General features: G+C 38.8%; 1 protein-coding gene across 7 annotated transcripts in view; it reads right to left on the reverse strand.

Annotated features, from left to right (window-relative positions):
* Positions 1 to 5,151: 5,151 nt before the first annotated feature.
* Positions 5,152 to 23,043, reverse strand: part of TRPC1 (transient receptor potential cation channel subfamily C member 1) — a 92,386-nt gene continuing 74,494 nt past the window's right edge. For all 7 annotated transcript variants that reach the window (XM_062213647.1, XM_062213654.1, XM_062213640.1 and 4 more), the window contains 4 exons: positions 10,783 to 10,958; positions 9,240 to 9,441; positions 8,191 to 8,385; positions 5,152 to 6,976 (listed from right to left, as the gene is read on the reverse strand). In XM_062213647.1, the coding sequence (XP_062069631.1) occupies positions 6,749 to 6,976; positions 8,191 to 8,385; positions 9,240 to 9,441; positions 10,783 to 10,958 (801 nt within the window). In that variant the 3' untranslated portion in view covers positions 5,152 to 6,748. The remainder of the gene's footprint in view (positions 6,977 to 8,190; positions 8,386 to 9,239; positions 9,442 to 10,782; positions 10,959 to 23,043) is intronic.

Below are 23,043 nucleotides of genomic sequence, written 5' to 3' on the forward strand. Positions count from 1 at the left end.
AAATTTATAAGTTTATAGCAAGACTTTCAATACCCAATCTCAACAAAAAATTGCTATCAACAGCAACCTAATGCAATTAAAAGATTCCTGGACAAGGAGGAAAAAGATTGGGATTCTCATTCATGGTGTAGTATTGGGAAAACTTTGGTTTGTAAAATGAGAGTGTTGATTTGGGTCATTTCTGAGTTACTGTGTGACCTTAAATTGTTTCCGGACCTTTGAATATCCAAATTGATCTGGATAAAAAGTGATACAGGAAGTGAATTAGCCAGTCTCTTCATTTCACCCACTCTGGCCCCTCCTCGTCCTGGGGTACTTTCTGAGGCTCACTCTTGCTTTCTTATTTCTGTTTAGCACCTGTCTTTCGTCTCCCTCTAACTCTCACTCATCTTGCTGGTGTCTGCTTGACTCTGGCCATGACATTAAAAGTCTTTAAGATAATTCACCATTTAAAACGCAAAGACTAGACATCTTATAAGCTTTGTCCACTCACCAAGATGGACCTCCAGTGAGAAATTAATTCAAAAAAGCAAAGCTTTCAGACATATCCTACCTGAAACCAAAAATTCAGTTCAGGGTCTCAAGTTCATAATTATGCAACACTGCAGCAATTACTTAAAATGTGTTTCCTACCTATTAAATGAGAGTTGAAGTAGGTGATTAAGTTTTCTTCCAATCCAATGTGAGGAAACAGATCTACAGCAGGCAACTATCAGACGAGTTAGCTGACTGGATGCCATCTCTAGAATATTTACACAAATAGAAAATGGCCAAACCTCCATTCAACAAATTAGTGCCGTTCACCATTAACTCCGTTTTTAAGCTCAGAACACAGAAAGAGGAAAAGAACTATTCCCTCCTGCGCTTAATCTAGTGTCACAACTTCAAAAAGAAAACATCTGCTCTGAAACAATTATACAAATTGCAGTGATTGTTTGCTGTTTCCATTGAAACATAAAATGGGGAAAATGTATTTTAAAACATAATGCTGAATTAACCCATTAAATTAATTCAATTTCTGAATGAGTTACTGATGAAGCTTATATATTTCTTCCATAAACTTTTGTAACAGCACCTGACAATTTTAGTATCATGCAATAATAGTAATGCCCAAAATTAGAGGATAATTAACTGAGGGAAGAAAGGAAGGGAGGAGCAGGGAGAGCGAGCGAGCACATGTGCTTTTCAATGCTTCAGTTCCCAAATGCCTGAAACCAAGAACTCAGTCCAGGTCTCCCATGTGGGTGGCAGGAACCCAAGTAATTGAGCCAAAAGATTATTTTTAAAGCATGTAACTAGCACACGAAAGTTTCCTAAGTCTTCTGTTGCATATCTAAAGTATTTATTTCAAACTGGGAGTAGAGGGAGCAGAATACAGAACAATGTGAAATTACCAAATGAAGAAAAACACTGTAATGGGAAATTCTTCCAAGTATATCATCCAGAAATGCAACATGTTTATGGATGAGGCAGCAGTGCCTGAAAGCTAACAAATTAACTTACAAGTTGAGAAATTCGGAGCAGCTGCTAGCCTTGATACTGGTAGTATTTTTTAGTGTAAATCTGAATAACCTGATTCAGTTAGTTTACTACCCAGGTACTATTAACATATTTGGTATTTTATAAATTTCCTAAGGAAACAAAAATGTTAAAGTCTAAGGAATCAAAACAATTGTCTTTATCATGGAGAGATAATTGGTATTTGTAAGTAATGAGATGAAGGACAACTCTCATCCTATTTTTAAGAAAGTGTGAGGGGCAGGTTCTTTGCATAGTGGTTTTGACACCTGGATTCTGTTCCCAGTTCTGGCACTTGACACCAGCTTCCTGCTAGCACAGATCCCAGGAGGCAGTGTGACGGCTCAGGTGAGTGGGTTATGCCATCCAATGTGATAGAACTGGGTTGAGTTCCCAGGTCCCAGCTTCAGCTTGACCCACTCCACAAAACATTGCTGAGAAATTAAAGATCTAAATAAATGGAGAGATACAACTTGTTGAGGGACTGGAAGACAATATTAAGAAGTTCTTCCCAAATTGGTCTCTATATTCAATGTACTTACAATCAGAATCCCAGTAGGTTTTGTGGTAGAAAATAAGCAGATGCTAAATTTTTATTAAAGAGGAAATAACCTAGATTAGCAAATATAATTTTGAAAAAGTAATACAAAGTTCTTTACCTTGGCACAAATTCCTGCACCTACTGCCACTCTGTTGTGTAAGTGATGGGTTACCAACTGTCATAGTCGAGCAGTTTTCTTTTGAAGAATTGTAAGATTTCAGTATTATTTGCTTATTTATTTTGCAATGTTACATTTTATACTTTTCTACCAGGTTTATTGGAAAATAATTTCCGTACATTAAAACTCTTTTTAAGAGTACAGTTTGAGGCTGGCGCCGTGGCTCAATAGGCTAATCCTCCACCTTGCGGCGCCGGCACACCGGGTTCTAGTTCCGGTCGGGGCGCCAGATTCTGTCCAGGTTGCCCCTCTTCCAGTCCAGCTCTCAGCTGTGGCCTGGGAGTGCAGTGGAGGATGGCCCAAGTGCTTGGGCCCTGCACCCACATGAGAGATCAGGAGAAGCACCTGGCTTCCAGCTTCGGATCAGCGCGGTGCGCCAGCCACAGCAGCCATTGGAGGGTGAACCAACGGCAAAGGAAAACCTTTCTCTCTGTCTCTCCCTCTGTCCACTCTTAACTTGTAAGTTAAAAAAAGAAAGAGTACAGTTTGAGTTTTATAATCTCCCATCAAACCTGGGTAACCAAAGATTTTATTTGGTTCCTATAATTTTTCCCTTCTAGAATGTCATACTAGTGGGATCCTACAGTGGCTTCTGTGACTATATAGACCCCTCCCACCACATCTGAAACCATGAAACTACTAGGGGAAAACATAAGATGAGAACTTTCAAGACATTAGTGTAGGCAAATTTTTTTTTTTTTTTGAAAAGACCACAAAAGCACAGGCAACAAAAGCAAAACCAGACAAATGGGATTATATCAAAGAAGCTTCTACACATCAAGAAAACAACCAGCAGGGTGCAGAAACAACTGAAGAAAACATGAGACAAGGAGTTAATAAGCAGCATATACAGGGAACTCAAAAAGTCTAATAGCAGAAACAAAACAAAAACATTTAAAAATATGCAATAGATCTAAATAGACATTTTCCAAAGGAAGACATACAAAATGATCAACAGGTACATGAAAAACTGTTGAACATCACTAGTCATCTGAGAAATGTAAATGTAAATCAAAACACAATGACATAACACTTCACTCCAATTAGAGTGGCATCATACTTCCACCTGTGGAGATCGTTTCCCCAGCACCATTTGTTGAAGACTGTCCTTGCTCCAGGGATTGGTTTTAGCTCCTTTGTCAAAGATAAGTTGGTTGTAGATGCATGGATTGATTTCTGGTGTTTCTGTTTTGTTCCACTGGTCTACCCATCTGTTTTTGTGCCATTACCAGGCTGTTTTGATTATCACTGCCCTGTAGTATGTCTTGAAATCTGATATTGTGATGCCTCCAGCTTTGTTTTTGTTGTGTAAGATTGCTTTAGCTATTTGGGATCTCTTGTGCTTCCATACAAATGTCAGCAGCGTTTTTTCTATATCTGAGAAGAATGTCCTTGGTATTTCGATTGGTATTGCCTTGAACCTATAAATTGCTTTTGGTAGTATGGACATTTTGATATTGATTCTTCCAATCCATGAACATGGAAGATTTTTCCTTTTTTTTTTTTTTGGTGTCATCTTCTATTTCTTTATGTTTTATAATTCTCATTGTAGAGATATTTGACATCCTTAAATTTATTCCAAGGTATTTTTTTTTAAGCTACTGTGAATGGGATTGACCTTAGAAGTTCTTTCCCATCCGTGGCACTGTCTGTGTATACAAAGGCTATTGATTTTTTTGTGTTGATTTTATATCCTGCCATTTTACCAAACTCTTCTATGAGATCCAGTAATGGCTTCATGGAGTCTTTTGGAACCTCTATATGTAGAATCATGTCATCTGCAAATATGGATAGTTTGAATTCCTCCTTCCCAATCTGTACCCACTTTGATTTCTTTTTCTTGCCTAATGGATCTGGCTAAAACTTCCAGGACTATATTGAATAGCAATGGTGAGAGTGGACATCCTTGTCTGGTTCCAGATTTCCAGTGGGAATGCTTCCAACTTCTCTCCATTCATTAGGATGCTGGCCGTGGGCTTGTCATAAATTGCCTTGATTGTGTTGAGAAAGTTCCTTCTATACCCAATTTGCTTACGGTTTTCATCATGAAAGGGTGCTGTATTTTACTAAATGCTTTCTCTGCATTTGTTGAGATAATCATGGCTTTTATTCTTCAGTGTAGAGTGGCTATCATAAAAAGATAAAGGATATTGCTGGCGAGGACATGCAGAAAAGGGAACCTTGAACACTGCTGGTGGGAATGTAAATTAGAGCAGCCATTGCTGGAAAACAGAATGGAAGATCTTCAAAAAATTAAAAATAGAACTACCGTGTGCTGCAGCAATCTCACTATGGAGTATATATCCAAAGGAAATGAAATCAGTTGAAGAGACATTTGCACTCCCATGTTTACTGAAGCACTATTCTCAACAGCCAAGATTTGAAATCAGTCCAAATGTCCATCAACTGGTGAACAGATAAAGAAAACGTGTCATGTACTTACATATATACACAATGCAATGCTATTCAGCTAGAAAGATGATGGAATCCTGTCATTTAGGACAACATGGATGAAACTACAGGAATTGTTACGTGAAAATGTCCAGGCACAGAAAAACAAATAATGCATAATTTCACTTACATGTAAAACCTAAAAAAGTTGATCTCATAGAAGTTAAAGAGCAGATGGTAGTAACCAGAGGCTGAGGAGAATAAGAGGGACATAGGGATGGGAATAAGTTGATTAACAGATACTAGTAGGGTGACAATAGATAATAATGGACTGTCTTGTGTTTTTCAATAACTAGAAGAAAGCATTTTGAATATTTCATCAACGTAAGTGATAGATGAGGAGATAGATTTGAACATTACATGATACATATGTTATCAAAACGGTTTATGTATCAGTTAAAAAATTTAAAAGAAGAGTAAAAGTTTAATACAATGGACTGTCAATTTATAATCTAATGTCAAGTTTTATTCACCTTTTTTCTTACAATACACTGTCATTCAAAATATACCTCATAAGTAACTCATGCATACAGTAGGCACTCTATAAATAGTTTTATTTAATAATTATTTTTGAGAATGACTAAAAATCCTGATGTAAAATCCCAATTGGGAAGTGCATAATCCCATTGTAGACAAAATATATAGCTTTACAATAAACATTTTTATAAGAATTTACCCAAAAAAGGGAACACTTAAAATTTGGAAATTAAAAAATAAAAAGTAAAAAGCAAAATGAAACATAGTACTATATTTAGACAATGATCCCTGGATCAGTGGTGATTATAGACCAAGGGCTACCTGCACCCTGTGGCTTTAAGACTATCTGACATTCAGTTAAGAAGATAATTATATACCTAATACCCTCTTAACTGGATATGCTGTAAGAATATATAAGCAATAGCCTGTGAAAAAATTTTTAGCTACATCTCTTATGTGAACACAGAAAAAAAATTAAATACATACTTTATTCTCTAATTTCAAAAATCAAGCTTTTCATTTTAAGCAGCAAAAAATGATCCACAAACATGAAATCACTTTAGAAGCCATGTTAAATTCTAAGGAAAATACTTTGGGAGACAAGCTTAAGAACCTTAGTTCAAATATAAAACAAATCTTGAGTCTTCTAAAGTTTTACCATACCAAAACAAGTGCATCTATACATGATACAGAAGTATCTTCTATTTTATAACTATAAATATTCACTCCAGCTTGAAAAAGAATTATAGCACTATTATGGTGAGGAAAAGTTAGAAGCAACAAAATGCCTAGAGAAGCAGCTATGCAGACTTAAAAACAAATATCCTAAAGCTAAAAAATAAATGTTATTTATGATCTAAAGTTTTTCAAAAACTATATAATTATATAAAAATTTAGATACATAGACTATGTCAATACATGGAAATGTATATATAAAATACTATTTAAGTGAAGAAAAAAATATAAAATGATTATACCATGTAAAAGTAAATATATTACAGTAACAAAAACTGAAGTGAATTTAAATTGATAGACATAAATAGATTCAAATATTCATTAGAATTTTGTTGCTTAAGATTATAATAAAAGAAAAAAGAAAAAATAAACTATTATTTTAGGTAAAACTATACTCCTAAACAATAAATACTAAACTATATGTGAACTCCTAAAACAGAGATGTTAAAAACCATGACTTCTGGATTTCAAGTGTATCCTCAGTACGAAGATCAGCCACATTTGCTGATCTTCACTTTACAAAACATTCTGAGCAATGGGAACATTTATAAATGCCCTTTACAACACAAAAAATTTGAAAGCACTGTCCAAATAAGAAAACCAAGCAGCATGCGAACAAAATCTATCTACCGAATGCATTTTGCTCCTGCAAAAAGCCACTAACAGAAAGTTTTAAAAAACTAATTCTCAATATATATTTTACATAACATATTTATGCTATAAATATTTTAAAGAATGGCTTTTACATAATTCTTTTTCAATATATATCTTACTTAATTGCAAGTTGTGCAAATACAGTCTTTTAGAATTGTTATTGAAAATTACCCTCCACAAGATTTAGAAAATGGTTAATTTCTTGGATAAAACAGAGCATATTTAGAAGTCCGAAAGCCAAGTAAATCCCTTATTTCATTGCGGAATTTCGAGAGATCTTGGCGCAGTTCATTGAGATTTTCCACGGTTGCCTGATCTGTACTCTGCATCTTCTGTCTCATGGAAGTCAAGTAACGGTGCACTAAACAGCACATCACTTTCTGGTAGTTCTCATCTCTCTTTTGTTTCAAATTTCTCCACTCCTTCAAAACAATGATACGATACTGCTGACATGCTCAACATGTTAGTGAGGTGAGGTGTTTTTTTAAAAAAATATTAACAAATACAGACACATCTTTTAATATTTTCTTAGACTAGAATTTTGTCACTATATGGTATATTTAATACTTGTTTAAAATGAATATAGCTTGCATTATTTGTTTTATTCATTTGCCTTTATGTTACCTTGATTAAAAAGAAGTTAGTCTTAGAATCCTCAATTTATGGCAAATTGTGTGCCAAAAGTGGCACACTTCAATTTGTTTACAGATTATTTTATTGGAAAGGCAGAGAGACAGAGATGGATCTTCCAACTGCTGTTTCACTCTCCAACAGCGGCTGGTTCAGGTGCTCCATCCTAGTCTCCCAGTAGGTGGGAGGGACCCAAGTACTTTGGCCATCTCCCCACTGCCTTCCCATGCACATTAGCAAGGGAGCTGGATTGGAAGCAGGGCAGCTGGGACTCGAATTGGTGATCTGATACAGGATGCTGGCATTGCAGGCGTCAGCTTAGTTCACTGCACCACAATGCCGGCCCTTGGCTTTTTTACAGCCTATGAGCTATGAATGATTTTACAGATGAATATGTGTAATATATCTGATAGGAAACTAATTTTGAACCCTATTTAAGGGAAATTTTATCTTCACCAAAAGGTACTCTATTCTTTTCACTAAGAAATCTCACCAAAATTACTCAATTATAGTTATAATTTTAATACCATCAATAAATTTTTGGTAATTTGTTTCCTCTAATATATAATTGCTTATATCATATCTTATTCTTTGCAGGCTAAAACAAAGTAAAAAATATTTACTTTTACAAAAAAAAAAGTCCCCAACTACTGGTTTACGGTAACATTTGTGTTGAGTTACTGTTGTAAAAATCTGAACAAACTCTATAGACATTCTTTATCTACAGTGAAGGAACAGGTATTCTGAACATTGCCCATGTTGTAAAACTATGAGATGAGATTTTCTAAGATAGGGAAACTTAAGACTGAGGTTTTTTTTTAAGCTTTTATCTCTCACTTTCAATAAATATTTTTTGAATTCTTACTTTGTTATATATATTATGCCATGCATTAGGGATCTGGCACTGGACAGAGTTGGAGCCCTTTAAGGAGCTTGTATATTTAAGAAACATCTGTGTTCAGAAATTGTTAAAACTTAGATTGCATTCAAACTTGTAATTTCTTACCTTTAGACTGTTTTGCCGTTTGACCTTGCCTTTTGAAGTGTGAGAGCAAATCCACTTACTGAGGCTACTAATCATATAGCAGATAGTCTTTGGTGAAGGAATGATGTTGAAAGGTGGGGGTAATGTACACTTGTCATCAAAGTAGCTAAGCCACAACTTAGCTCGAGCAAACTTCCATTCTTTGTCTTCATGATTCTTTAAAGGCAAACGAAAAGGCAATAGAGAATATGAATACACATGCATACATGGGTAGGCAGAAGAGAGCTATTCAAATATTTGCACATGCTGCAGATAAATATTTGGCCCAAGATTTGTGATTACTGTATATGGCTTATAGTTTTAAAATCTCTACTTAAGGGGGCCAGTGCTATGGCAAAGTAGGTTAAGCTTCTGTCTGCGGCACCAGCATCCCATATGGGTGCTGGTTTGTGTCCTGACTGCTCCTCTTCTGATCTAGCTCTGCTTATGGCCTGGGAAAGCAGTGGAAGATGGCACAGTTGCTTGGGCCCTTACACCAGCATGGGAGAACCAGGAGAAGCTCCTGGCTTCAGATCTGTTACACAACCGGCTGTTGTGGCCATTTGGTGAGTGAACCAGCGGATAGAAGACCTTTCTCCTTACCTCGCAAAGAAATAAAATCTTTTTAAAAAAATCTCTAATTTTTAAATGATACTATTGTAATCTTTTGTTATCCTATCTACAGCATACATTTAATCTGATCTGAAGTGAAACGTAGCACTTTAAAGGGGACAAACACTGAGGCCAGCATTGTGGCACAGTGGGTTAAGCTGCCACCTGAAATGGCAGCATCCCATATGAGCGATGGTTGAAGTCTCTGCTAATGTACCTGGGAAAGCAGAGGAAGATGGCCCAAGTACTTGGGCCCCCACACGCATGTGGAAGACGCTCCTGACTTCAGCCTGGCCATTGCAGCAATTTGGGGAGTGAACCAGTGGACAGATTTAATTTTGCTTCTCAAATAAGTAAATTTTTAAAAAGTAGCTTCACCTAAGAGTCTATTAAAAATAGATAAAAGGACGAACACTTACTGCTATCAACTGAAAGCTTTTATGAAGCATGGCCACCAGCAGTTTGGTAAGCACAATCACTACCACGACATTGTACGTGCCCACAATAACAGCTCCAACAAAGGACTGCAATTCTTCTCCATAGCTAAACCTCGTGACAAAGATTGCCACGTGCGCTAAGGAGAAAATGTACCAGAACAAAGCAAAGCAAGTGCCGATGAATCTGTAATGACAATCACATTTCTGTTAAGGAAGTTTGATAAATTAATTAGCAAAGTTGAATTCATGTCAAAATTATATAAGACATAATCCTCGAATATTTGATAAAATAAATGAGGCTGATCTCCACAGTACAGGCATGTCTTACTTTAAATGAGGACACAGACTCAAAAGACAAATTATTCTTGTTTAACCTTTTGCTGTTTTTTTTTTTTTTTGCATATTCTCAATATAACTGCCTATATGATGAAGTTAGATTTTGCCCTTCCTCCACCCAAATTCTTCCGATGGCTCTCAATCTCCACGGCCCAACACCCAGACGAGGCTTACCAAAGTCCTACGTGATCCCATTACCTACCACTCTCCCTCTGATTCATCACAGTCCAAACACACTGTCCACCTGGCTTTCCCCGGATCTTGCAGTTGTTCCTCCTCTTCTGGGCCTTTGCTTTGCTATGCCAGCTGTGAATGCTGTTCCCCCAGATACCTTCTTCCTAGCTTGCTCCGTCACCAGCATTAGGCCTTTATTTGAATGTCATCTCTTCTGGGGCACTCCTTGGTCCTCTATCTAGAACTGTACCCTCCTTACATATATACACCCTAGACCAAGCTTTATTTGTCTTGTTAGCCCATATCACTAATAGACATATTTCATGTATCTTTTTAATTAGCTGTATTATCTCACTGGAATGTAAGTACCATTAAGGAATGTGGTTCCTTAATTCATTCAGTATTTAAAATAACGTCTGGCATATGGTGTATGTTAAATGAACACTTATAAGATGACACACAAAGTATCTCAAGAACATGGTACAAACATAATGAGAAAGTTCCACACCTTTTCTCTATTGTTTTATTTAAAAATAAAAAGGTATTTTGTCTACCTCACAACTGGTTGTTCAATTCTTTGATACATTAGAGAAAAAATATTCACGAAGTTCTAATTATTCTCAATTCTAATGCCCTCCTAAGTAATACTAGAACTGTGAGAGAGTTTTCAGTTTTATCAACTGAGTGTTACTGACATTCAATGTCCGAATGGCAGAGATACTGAACATCTTGCAATATACAGGCCTGACAGAGAACTGTCCTGCCCCAAGTGGCAAGAGTGTACAAAATGCCAGGAGTTCCTCTGTTAAGACTGCATGGAAGACAGTGCGATAACTTGCACTTACTATTTAAGATTCTACATGTAAAGATGTCTCAGACTCATGAAAAGTAAACTTAAAAATATTAAAGTTTACAAATAGTAGAAAGGTATTTCTTAAATCTGAAAGCTCCATTTCTGGTGGTACTAATTCATACAGAATGCGAAATTGAAGAAGAAATTTTAAAAGACACTCACGAGTGGAAGGTGTCATTGCTTTGCTGTTCACAAAAGATGCCTACACAGTCCTTCTGTTCTTTTGGAGTGTAGCCTTTATCATACAGTTGTGTCAGTCCAATTGTGAAAGAAAACAAAACAAGGAGGAACATCCCAAGAAATTTTCCAAAATCTTGTAACATCTGTCCCATTGAAATCTGTGGAATATATTACATGGGTGTTCATTAAAATAACAGAAAGTCAAAGTCTTAAATTACCTTGAACCAAAGGAAGACAAACATGAACACCAGCCACGCCTTTCATTTCCTTTGAGGTATTTCAGCACTTTGAACACATCAGTTACAGTTGTCTAACCAAAAAAAAAAAAAATCATTGCAGTTGTGTCAATACTTAAGTGTTGGACAGTCCATTCTTTGAACTTGGATCAGATCCACAGAGGACTGTGTTGCTATGGCGTAGAGGCAGAGGCATGGAGATTTAAGGAAAGGCCTAATTTGTAAGAGATAAAAGGAAAATGCCCTGATCAAATGTAAAGGAAAATAAATGCTTATATTTATACAGCTGCTTAAAGTTTAAAATCTAACACAAAACATTTTTATATTTGTACATGTTTTGAAATATAAAATCACGTTACACAAAATTTCTGCAACCAATTCTAAACCAATTCCTACAGGACAAGTTTCTTCTTCAGGACTACCCTAATCTCTTTTGCCAAGGGGACCTATTTTGTTTCTTTTTGGGTCCATCATAAGAAAACTTGCATGGCAAACCAAATTAGAGTGTCCAGTATTGAGTGTCTTTTATAATTTAGACATGTCAAAGTGCTTCTGAAAGCTTTATTTAAGTCCAATTTCAAATTCTTGGTGGTTAAAGGCATACAGGACCTATGTCATGGTGTAGGAGGTTAGGCTGCCATCTGCAACACCAGCATCCTATATGGGTGCCAGTTAGAGTCACAGCTGTCCCATGCCCAATCCAGTTCTCTGCTTATGCACCTGGAAAAGCAGTGGAAGATGGTCCAAGTGCTCGGGCCCCTACCACCCATGTGGGGGACCTGGAAGAAGCTTCTGGCTTCTGCCTGGTCCAGCCCTGGCTATTGTAGCCATCAGGGGAATGAACCAGTAGATAGAAGATGTCTCTCTCTGTCCCTCTCTATGTAACTCTTTTAAATAAAAATTCTTTAAACTGGAATATAAATTTGTAGGATAATTTCATATAATTTTTTTTGACCCAGTTCTATCCCAGGGAGTTTAGCCAATAGATAAGTACACAAAGACACATGTAAGGTTGGCTCTCCATTTCCACTGGTTCTGCCATCTGTGGATCAAAAATACTGGGGGAAAAATGTAATCTTTCTGCTGAGTTCAGCAGAACTAGTAGCAGTTCTAGTAGTTAGACTGACAGCTGTGTTTGTGCTGAACAGGTACAGACTTTCTCCCTTTTTATTCTCTGAGCAGTACAAGTGTAACTATTTATACGTTATTTACCATACATTAAGTATTATAAATAAACCAGAGATGATTTAAAGTACACGAAGGATACACATTTTACATATAGGGACTGCAACATGTACAGATGATGGTAGCTATGGTGGTAGCTATTGGGTCTTAGACCCAATCCTCCCCTGGATGCCGAGGGAAACCTGTATATATAAGGATGCTCATCACAGAATTGTTACATATAGCAAAAAATTTAGAAATCCTAAATACTATTTTTAAAGAATGAAGTATATATATGCTGGCATGGAAATATGAGCTTACAGGGTAAACAGGGTTTTCTAAGACAATTTTAGTTTTTTTTTTTCTTTCTTATTTTTGAATATTTATTTATTTAAAAGGCAGAGTTACAGATAGAGGTCCTCGATCCACTGGTTTACCCTCCAAATGGCCACAATGGCCAGAGCTGGCCAGTCTGAGCCAGGAGCCAGGAACTTCCTCTGGGTCTCCCACATGGCTACAGGGGCCCAAGCTCTTGTGCCATCCTCTGTTGCTTTCCCAGGCACATCAGCAGGGAGCTGAATTTGAAGTGGAGCAGCTGGGACTCAAACTATGGCCCATATGGGATGCTGGCACCACATATGGTGGCTTTACCTGCTAGGCCACAGCATTGGCCTCATAATTTTAGTTTTAAAATTTTAGTCAAAAACAAAATTTTCAGTTATTTCCCTTTAAAAGTAGAATACGCATCTTTAGAACTTTAAGTGAAAAGTAATCACTCTGTTGACTTCTCTTACTAACACATTCTCTACATTGATGACTTAAGTATTTAAATGGAGGGGCCATCACTGTGGTATAGTGGGTAAAGCCGCCATCTGCGGAGCTGGCATCTCATATGGGTGCCTGTTCATGTATCAGCCGTTTCACTTCCAATCCAACTCCCTGCTAATGGCCTGGGAAAAGCAGAGCAAGATGGTGCAAGTGTTTGGGTCCCTGCCATCCATGCAGGAGACCTGGGTAAATTCATGGCTCCTGGCTCTGGGTGAATCAGCAGATGGAAGATCTCTTTCTCTGTCTCCCTCTTGCTGTAACTCTGCAATAAATAAATAAATCTGTTTTAAAAAAGTATAAATTAAGAGTCACAGATTTGTATTTGTATAACACATAAATAGCTAGGCAAACACAACTGACATTTATTACAGTATTACAGTTTAATTGAAAGCATTTATAAGTTACATTAAAGCCCAGTTTGTACTTACAGGATAATCTAGAAAATGTATGTCAAAAAAGTATATTCACTAAAATAAATCATTTAGTTTGACAAGGCTTGTACATCTTTATGTAAGTACAAATCAGTTTTGAATTCATGGAAAGCTTATAGTATTTTAATTTTTTATTGACATAAAATATTTGTTTAATCTTTAGAACTTAAGTAGCATGAGGAGAATTTTAAATATTTCCTGTAGACATTATCATATAGATATTACATTTTATGTGCCAGCACCTTATAAATTCCCTGTGAAAATGTTGCTCTATTATGACAGTTATTTTTTTTTTAAAGACAGAGTTACAGACAGAAATAGAGACAAAGAGAGAGGTCTTCCATCCGTTGGTTCACTCCCCAGATGGCTGCAACACTGGAGCTGCGCTGATCCGAAGCCAAGAGCCAGGAGCTTCCTCCAGGTCTCTCACATGGGTGCAGGGGCCCAAGGACTTGGGTCATCCTCCACTGCTATCCCAGGCCATAGCAGAGAGCCGGATGGGAAGAGGAGCAGCCGGGACTAGAACCGGTGCCCATATAGGATGCCGGCACTTCAGGCCAGGGCCTTAACCCACTGCACCACAGCACCAGTCCCTCACATTTCATCTTTTGAAACAAAGAGGGGTTAGTTCATGTCCATATTGGGAAACTTTAAAGACTAATTGGAAATTCCAGAAATTCTGGTTTTAAGTAAAATGATAAAATACTTCTTATGTACTTCAGATGCCAATTGTCTAAATAATAACAACTACATTAAAGCAAAACAATATCTAATTGTTGGCTTATAACTATTTTGGTTTCTAGAGCCAGGCTAAGGAGCCTTCATGACTCTCCAAGTACTTTCGTTATTTCTAAAGTAGTATTTTATAACTTTTCCTATTGTTTGTCTCCTGTAGCAGTCTTTAAGGTAAGAACCTATCTTAGTAAGATCCATAGCCTAGGCACATTAAAATGTTGACTACCCAACTACCTTTTATGTCTTTTACCTAATTCTTTACCCCATTTCCAAGAACTAGTGTGTGCGTGTACATGTATACATACACACACACAAATACATTCCCCCTGTAAGATGAGGAAGGCTAGTATTACTCCATCTCTCCAAGTGACACAACTGAATCTCAGATTTATTGATTTGCTCAGGTAACAGACTAATAGATGGCAGAGGTGGGAACTGAATTCTTGCTTCTAATTCCTTGCTAGCTTTTCTAAAACATCACTTTGTGGTTTCATCTTTGCTCTCTCATTACATATTTGGAGCTGAGTACAGGGCAGATTTAGTTCTCACATAACAGCTCCCACATACCAGATATTGCTGAATTAATATATGAATAGCCAAAAAAGACACAATTGTTAATAAGCTTCACTCACATGAAGTCTTGGTCAAACACTGTATGAGCTGGGTCTTAGTTTCCTGTTCTGTAAAAGGCATAATGAGAACAGCCAAATGCTGCATTAGATTTGTTTACATGTTATTCACCAGGATTTAACTCAATCTGTTTAATCTGAAACTCAGAGGGCAGGATTTGAGAATGCAGGCTTACCATGCTCCACAGGGCATTCTTGGCTCCCACTACTTTGGGAATCTTTGGACTAAATGCCCACTTGCCCTGAGCACTTTGCGCTGCTTTAAAAGAAAAACATTCTCCCTAAGTATACCTCAAAATGCAAAGCACCTGGAACTGCTCTACTCGTTAGTAATAGCACCTATGGGCTACTAAATTCAATCTCATAATTATCCTGTAAAATCAAATAACTGACTAGACATAAAGTATTCACTCATGTCTCAAGAACTACACTAATTTTCAAGTTTTCTTGATTCATTTTTCAGGTATTCCATAGTTAATGAACTCAAAAGGGATGGAGGAATGAGTGTAAAGATTTATGTAAAGCCCACCACGTGGCAGGTCCTCTGCTATACATTTTATAATATATTGACCCATTTAATCTTCACAACAAAAATAAAAATGAAAGTTCAGAGAGAGAGAGATTAACAGTCAGTGACAGAGCAAGATTTTGAGCCAAGCTACCAGAATCCAAAGAAATGGCTCACCCATTTGTAACATCAGTAATTCTAATAATTACACCAAGCACAAAAGCAAGATATTTAGATAAAAATATGTTGGTTTTTCATAAATGTTAAGGCCTAAGAAGGCATGCAGACTCTCAGGGGGCCCCTTCCTTTAGACTGATTTGCTCTTCACTACCATCCCAAACTAATCCTTTCCTGAAATTTCTGTTTTAGGGATCCTCCTCAGAGCACCCTAATCAACTAACATGGGGCCTACGATTGAACTATCTGGAACCACATGATATGGCAGATATCCCTAGCAAAGAAACATGTCTAGCGCCAGAAAGAAACATGCCTGCTATCCTGAATGATGTAGGGAGGGAAGGCACTTTGCAGAAGAATAACAGATAGTACTTAAGAAAATTCCCTTTTCCCTTCCTTCAAAGATTAAATGGCCTCTTTTCCACTTAAGATGCTCTAAATGCGAGGCCTGAAGGGTGAGATCAACACAGCCCAGGAAAGATGCTGGAGGGGGAAGACTTGTTCTTTCCACAACAGGTTAAACAGGTTATCACAGAACCAAAGAAGTGATGGCGATATTTTATAAAGGGAAAGGGGGAAAAAAAAAAAAGAGAGGAAAGGAAAACAGGCCCATCTGGCAATGATAGCTCATGCTTCATCACCCAGTCATAGGGAGTATGCCAATAATGACTGAAAGTTGTAGGTTTCTCTTTGGATAAATCTTGGACTTGAGAGTTCCTTGAACAAGAGCAGAACTCCTGAGAGGCTGCTTTCTCTCAAAGTCTTGCCTCTCTCCTCTGTCTTCCTAGACCTGTTTTACCCTCCGCACGTTAACTGCCAGGGTGCATAAGAACCATCTCATTACTTATAACAGCGTGTGCCTTCAAAGTAATTACATAGTGAGAAATTAAGGCATGTCAGCATTTCCATCTTCCTGAGACTACATACTTCTATTTCCAACTGGAGTTAATTTTTTTTTGACAGACAGAGTTAGACAGTGAGAGAGAGACAGAGAGAAAGGTCTTCCTTACGTTGGTTCACCCTCCAAATGGCCACTAAGGCTGGCGTGCTGCACCAATCTGAAGCCAGGAGCCAGGCGCTTCCTCCTGGTCTCCCATGCGGGTGCAGGGCCCAAGCACTTGGGCCATCCTCCACTGCACTCCCGGGCCACAGCAGAGAGCTGGACTGGAAGAGGAGCAACCAGGACAGAACCGGCACCCCAACCAGGACTAGAACCCGGTGTACTGGCGCGGCAGGTGGAGGATTAGCCTAGTGAGCCGCAGCGCCAGCCCCAATTGGAGTTAAATTTATTTGCAAAGAAAATCCTGGCTTACTATTGGATTAAACTTCAGAGTATTTCAAAAACAATACTACAGGAGCTGCTAAAGTCAATGTAGCTATTGCTTCTTAGGATTTACAACAATAATAGAAATTAACATTTATGGAGCATTTGGTATAGGCCAAGCATTGTTTGTATGGATGGTGTTTTTCCTTTTAAAAAGAGAAAGCGAGAATGAAAAAAGAGACAAAGAACCATTGTCACTATAATGTTAAAAATTTGATTATGAACATGTTCATGAATCAAAAGAAATCTTTGTGCTAGCAAGAAGATTTTGCCAATAGAACACTCTAGCTTATTATATTTGTCTTCCTAAATAAAATCCTTTCACTGATGTCATTAGGCTCTGCTCTGCTCAGGTCTTAGGAGACAAAGCCAATGGAAGATAAAACATGCCTGTCTCTCTTCGGGTACCAGTTTTCAAAACTTTGTTATTCTCTTTAACTTGTGAACAAGGGTGAGAATGATAATAAAATTCTGAACCACGGGCACAGCCTAACCTTTGTTCTTGGCTAGTACTATGCCCAGTGTCTGGTACCTTTCAAGCACTCAATAAATGTCTTAAGGAACAAGTAGGCTGTAACTGGCAGACCAGTGGGCTCATACCTGGATTCCAAATCTTCCTCTTACAAATGGGAAGTAATCAAAGATACATACAACAGGATCTTGCAGCATGAGGAACCATTAATAGCAAATCTTCTGTTCCAAGCTATAAGCACTAACAGAGGACGCATTTGGGACCAGGTGGGAAAAAAGGGAGAGTTATGTGTTCATGTCTTCTTTTTCCTGACTAATCACACAGCTACCAGTGTTAAAGGTTGTTTAAGTCATTTCAAACCTGTTGCTAAACCAGGAAGAATGTTTTTTTAATCTGTAAATTCTTAAAGTCTGCTAACAGAAGTGACTGTACAATAAAAATTAATGAGGGGGCCGGTGCAGCGACTCACTAGGCTAATTCTCCGCCTGCGGTGCCGGCACACCAGGTTCTAGTCCCGGCTGGGGCGCTGGATTCTGTCCCGGTTGCCCCTCTTCCAGGCCAGCTCTCTGCTGTGGCCCAGGAGTGCAATGGAGGATGGCCCAAGAGCGTGGGCCCTGCACCCCATGGGAGACCAGGAGAAGCACCTGGCTCCTGCCGGATCAGTGCGGTACACCAGCCTCAGTGGCCATTGGAGGGTGAACCAATGGCAAAAGAAGACCTTTCTCCCTGTCTCTCTCTCTCACTGTCCACTCTGCCTGTCAAAAAAAAAAAAATTAATGAGGGAATCCTATTACTCTGTGGAAAGAAAACATTGAGAAGCAACTTAGCTCAGTGGTTAAGATCACTAACTCTAGAGCCAAATCACCTGAGCTGGAAATCCCGTTCTGCTACTTACCAAGATACATGACTTTGTGCAAGTTACTTAATGTCTCTATGCCTCAGTTTCTTCCTCTGTAAAATGGAAATAAGAGTCTGCTTCTTAGAATAGATGTATGGATCAAATGAGGTGATAAATGTAAATGGAGATCTTAAAACAGTACTTGGCACATAACAAGAGCTCAATAAATGTTCTCTGTTACCATTGCTATTATCATGATTAGATTTTCTCTTCATGCCTTTTTTTCTTTAAAATATGAAACATTTTGATTTATGCCCAACCGTGATTCTGATGTCTGAGGAAATGGATTAGCTGACATCCCTCACAAAAGCAACAGAATGAACTCCAGGTTGGTCTCTGGAGGCAGGCAAACTCTGCTGAAACTTTGACTCTTCCACTTGCTAGTTCTATGAACTACTCAACCTTTCAAAACCTTAGATTCTTCATATGCAAAATGTAAATAATAAAACAATGAATACTAAATAAGTAGAACACACTTAGCACAGTGTCTGGTCCACACAAAATGCTAAATAAATGTTAGTTGCTGTTATTATTTTGAATAAGCAGCTGTAACAACTAGAATATAGCCCTATTTCTTACACACTCAGCAGTTATCTTGACTCTGCCCCATTCAAACCAGTTTTTCAATTCAACTGACAAACATTAGGTGATTACTATGGCAAAGCAATGCCTAAAGTAAAGATGAGAAAATTAAGATATACTCCCCATCCTCAGGAAATTTTTAATTTAGTAGAAACAACATAACCTTACAGTTTAAGACGAATTTAAATGATAAAGGAAGTGCTCATTAGAGGTTCAACGTATTAATTTCTATGGTATATTCATTTACTTGAGAGTGGAGTGTAGGCACAGACTTTTTAGCAGATGGGACACTGCAGCTGGCACATGGTCTCTCTCCCTGAAACATACTACATTCTCCTTTCCATTCATCCTTCACGGCTACATTCTGATGTCACTTCTTTCCTAACAACGCTCCATCTCCCTACTAATTCAGACCCTGGGAGGCAACAAGGGATGGCTCAAGTAGTTGGGTCCCTGCCACCCCGTGTGAGATCTGGATTGAGCTCTGACTCCCAGCACGACCCTTACAGGCATTTGGAAGTGGAGCAGCAGATGGGAATTCTGTCTGCTTCTGTCTCTCTGTCTCTCAAATAAAACAAAAAACCATGTTTTTGAAATTTCAGCAAGATATGGCAAGGACATTCCAAACACGGTAATATCATAAAAAATGACATGGAATTGGGAAACCACAGGATATGTGTGTGATATTAGTGACTGAGATTAGCCTCCCAAAAAGAAGTTATTTTGGGAAGGAACAGGAGATGAGTACAGTGAGAGATGGCTAGAAAGTAAGTGGGGTCACATGGTAGAATGTCACCTTCCAAAAGCTGTTCTGAGCTTCAAGTCTGCTTACAAAATAAATTACAAATGTAATGAATGTAATAATAAAATGCCATGTACTAGTAAAAAAAAACCTACCCCCTGCTGAATATAGGATGACTTTATATATTTTGCTGTAATATAATCCTAAGACCTTAATTTGCCTGGAAGGGTACTAATTTACATGTTTTCCCAACTTAATACTTAAAGCATCTTTTCTATTCTCCAACATGTCTCCATTTGGATGATGAACTATGGTCCTTCAAACTAGGAGAAATCTGTATCCCCATTGCAGGTTATAAAATTAGTTAAAAGTCAAGTCCATCCATTTCTAAATCTGTAAAGATTTGGAAGGAAACCTGTTAGTAACTAGAAATAAATTAAACAATCAGCAGCAGTAACCATATAAACATATTATCTGACATAGTCTGTTTTGTACTTGAAAAGGAAAAAAGTTGCATTTTTGCTAAAGCAGTTAACAATTTATCATAGTGTTCTTTTGTACTTCATTTACTTTTATTTTCATAACTAGATTGCTTTGAGTTCCTTACTAATTACAAAACTGAAAAATTTTAAAAGAAAGTTTCTATATAATTACTTTAGAATAATATAGCACAACTATGTAATACAAATCTATCATGTTAATAAGACTACATTGGGAAGCAGATTTTTTTATTCTAAAGTTTCTTTCTGAAGTGAAATCATCAAGATGGGAGAATAGGGAGTCCTAGACTGCCCTTCCCTCGCAGACACACCAACATAATAGCAACACATCAATCAATTCCCTTTGTGAGAAACCCAGAAATTAGCTAAAAGCTCCTGTATCCTGAGTGAAAAACCAGTGACATTAAAACCAGTAGGAAAAGCGGAGGTACTCTCTTGCCAAATTCCCAACCCTGGCATAGTGCCAAATGATCGGAAGGACCTGCACCCCCACCTGCCCCAGCTCTCAGCTTCTACAAAGAAAGGAGTTGGGCTGCATATTTAGTGCTAACTTCTCTACATGCTACATGCACAAAGGACTGGCCCCTAACTCACCTTTCTGAGAGCTGAAAGAACCTGGCATATGCTAGTCTCTCAAGAGTGACAGGGAAAAAGCAGCTGTTAGAACCAGCATTCAAGCAGTCTTTAAAATCCCATTTTCCAGCTCCCAAAGGAAGCAGATAATTATCCTCATTCCAGTTCTTCACCCAGGAGTGATGGAATTGGACTACCTGGGTGATGGAATTGGACCACACATCTAATACCTCCATTTTTTTTTTAGGTGCTCCCCATGGGACTGGTTTGTATCTTGTGTATATCAGAAAACTGACAGAACCCACTATACTCTGGTCTTCTGGTAGCTAGGGAGAGCCTAAAGGAGGTTTGAAATTCTGGGCAAGAACTTTTAACAGTTCTCCCCAGCTCAGCAAAGACTGAATAGGTGGAAAACCCTACTTTCCAGCTTTCCCCTAAAAAGGCAGAGTTGGACTATGTCCCCAGAGTACCAACTGCTCTGGGAGGTCCCTGAGGGATTGACTCCTGTCATCCCTGTCTTGGGCCACTGATGGAACTTGACAGTTTCTAACTGCCTGGAGGCTGCTAAGAACAAAGTGACGTCTTGAGTTAGCATGCAGGTGTGCTCTCAGGGCCAGGGACTGAAGAGGGTGTCCTCCTGCACGTGGCCAGTCTAGAAAGACTGAGGCGGAGGAAGGAGGCAGTAGTGCTTCTTTCTACTGTACAGATACCAACACAAAGAGGCAAGAAAAAGGAAGCAACAGGAAAACACAATTTAAGCAAAGGAACAACGTAGAACTCCATAAACCGATTCTAAAACACAAATAAATGAAATATATTATAAATTATATATATTATAAATATCTGACAGAGAATTCAAAATAACCATCATAAAGTAGCTTGGTGAGCTGAGAACAATGAATGAGCAAAGGGAGAATTTTGACAAAGGAACAGAAAAGCTTAAGCAGCAGCAAACAGAAATCTGGAAGTTGAAAAATACATTATGTTAACTAAAAAAATTAAACAGAGAAGTTCAATAGGACTGTAAATCAAGGAGAAATCAGAAAATTAAAACACAAGTCATTTGAAATTATCCAATCAAAGGAGCAAAGAGAAAAATAGAGTGAAAAGGATGAAGACAGTTAAGAGATTTATGGACACCATCAAAAAGACTGACATATGCTCTATGGGAATCCTAGGAGGAGGGAGAGAGAAAGGTCCAGAAAAATTATTCAAAGAAATGGCTGAAAAAGAAGTTATTTTGGGAAGGAACAAGGGATGAGTACAGCTCTCTGGCTATGGGGGATTCTATCTGGTACACAGAAAGCTCCCAGTCCTCAACCCTGCCACAGAGCAGCAGCCCTAACTACAGTATTCCGCAATCCTGACTTTAAATTCAGTCATACAGAAAGTAGACTGGGGCGGGAGCAATTGCTGTTTCCAAAAAAGGAACCGCCCAAAGCACCAGACTCAAGCTGCTGCTGTACAGCCACAGTTAAACTCTATTCTGTCTAAGGGGACAGAAAGCAGCCCCACTGCTACCAGAAGCCCCAGAGCTGGAGTTAGGGTGCTTCCCAGGGAAGAAACCAGGGCCTTCTCCAACCTGCAGCTTCGAGATTGCTGGGCACAAGCAAGCTCCAGAGCCACTTTTACTCTGTGTTCTGGGGATGTCCTCCTCTGCTCCTTGGGGCAGCTCCGAGGACCAGACCTATGGAAATCCTCTCTGTATCATTAGCAAAGGGTGCTGGGTGGCCAGGGTACAAGTCCCAGTATCGCCCCCGCATGCCCTGTGGGAACTGGGAGCGATCCATTCTGTTTTCTGCAGCTCTGGCACTGTGGCTATTGGTGCTACAATCCCTGGGGTAGCCGCACTCACTGTGGCAACTGCAGGGCCGCAGGGCCCTATGTGCATTCCTCTGCTTCAAGCTGGTGGCTGTCAGTATGATTCTTGGCATACACTGCACTTACCCTGTGAGACCTGGGTAAGGACCCCACTGCATTTGCTGCCATAGAACTGTGTCTGTTGGTTCAATAAGTCCTGGGGATACCTGTTTCTCCCCGCAACCCTGCCCCACGCGAGAGGGGAGGCCCTCCCTGTGTTTAACTGCTCCAGGCCTGCTACTGCACCATCCCTAGTACAACCTGCAATGGCCATTTGGGATCTGTGTAAGATACCCACCCAGTCCTACAGCTCTGGGACTGTGACTGCTGGAGCTATATTCCACAGAGTTATCTGAGTCCACCTCAAGGGACCTGGGTAAGGACCCCATTGCATACTGCAGTTCCGGGTTTGTTCTATAAGTCCCAGGGACACCCATGTTCATCCATGGAGCCTGAGGAAGGCCCTAACTGCATCCCATGATCCAGCCTTGCACTTGCCAGTGGGGAATCCCCAGCATAAACTATAATCAATCTGTGGGATGTGTATAAAGCACCCTCCAAGTCCTGCAGCTCTGGGACTGAGA

Source organism: Lepus europaeus, chromosome 2, assembly GCF_033115175.1.
Source record: "Lepus europaeus isolate LE1 chromosome 2, mLepTim1.pri, whole genome shotgun sequence".
In the NCBI taxonomy this organism is placed as follows: Eukaryota; Metazoa; Chordata; class Mammalia; order Lagomorpha; family Leporidae; genus Lepus; species Lepus europaeus.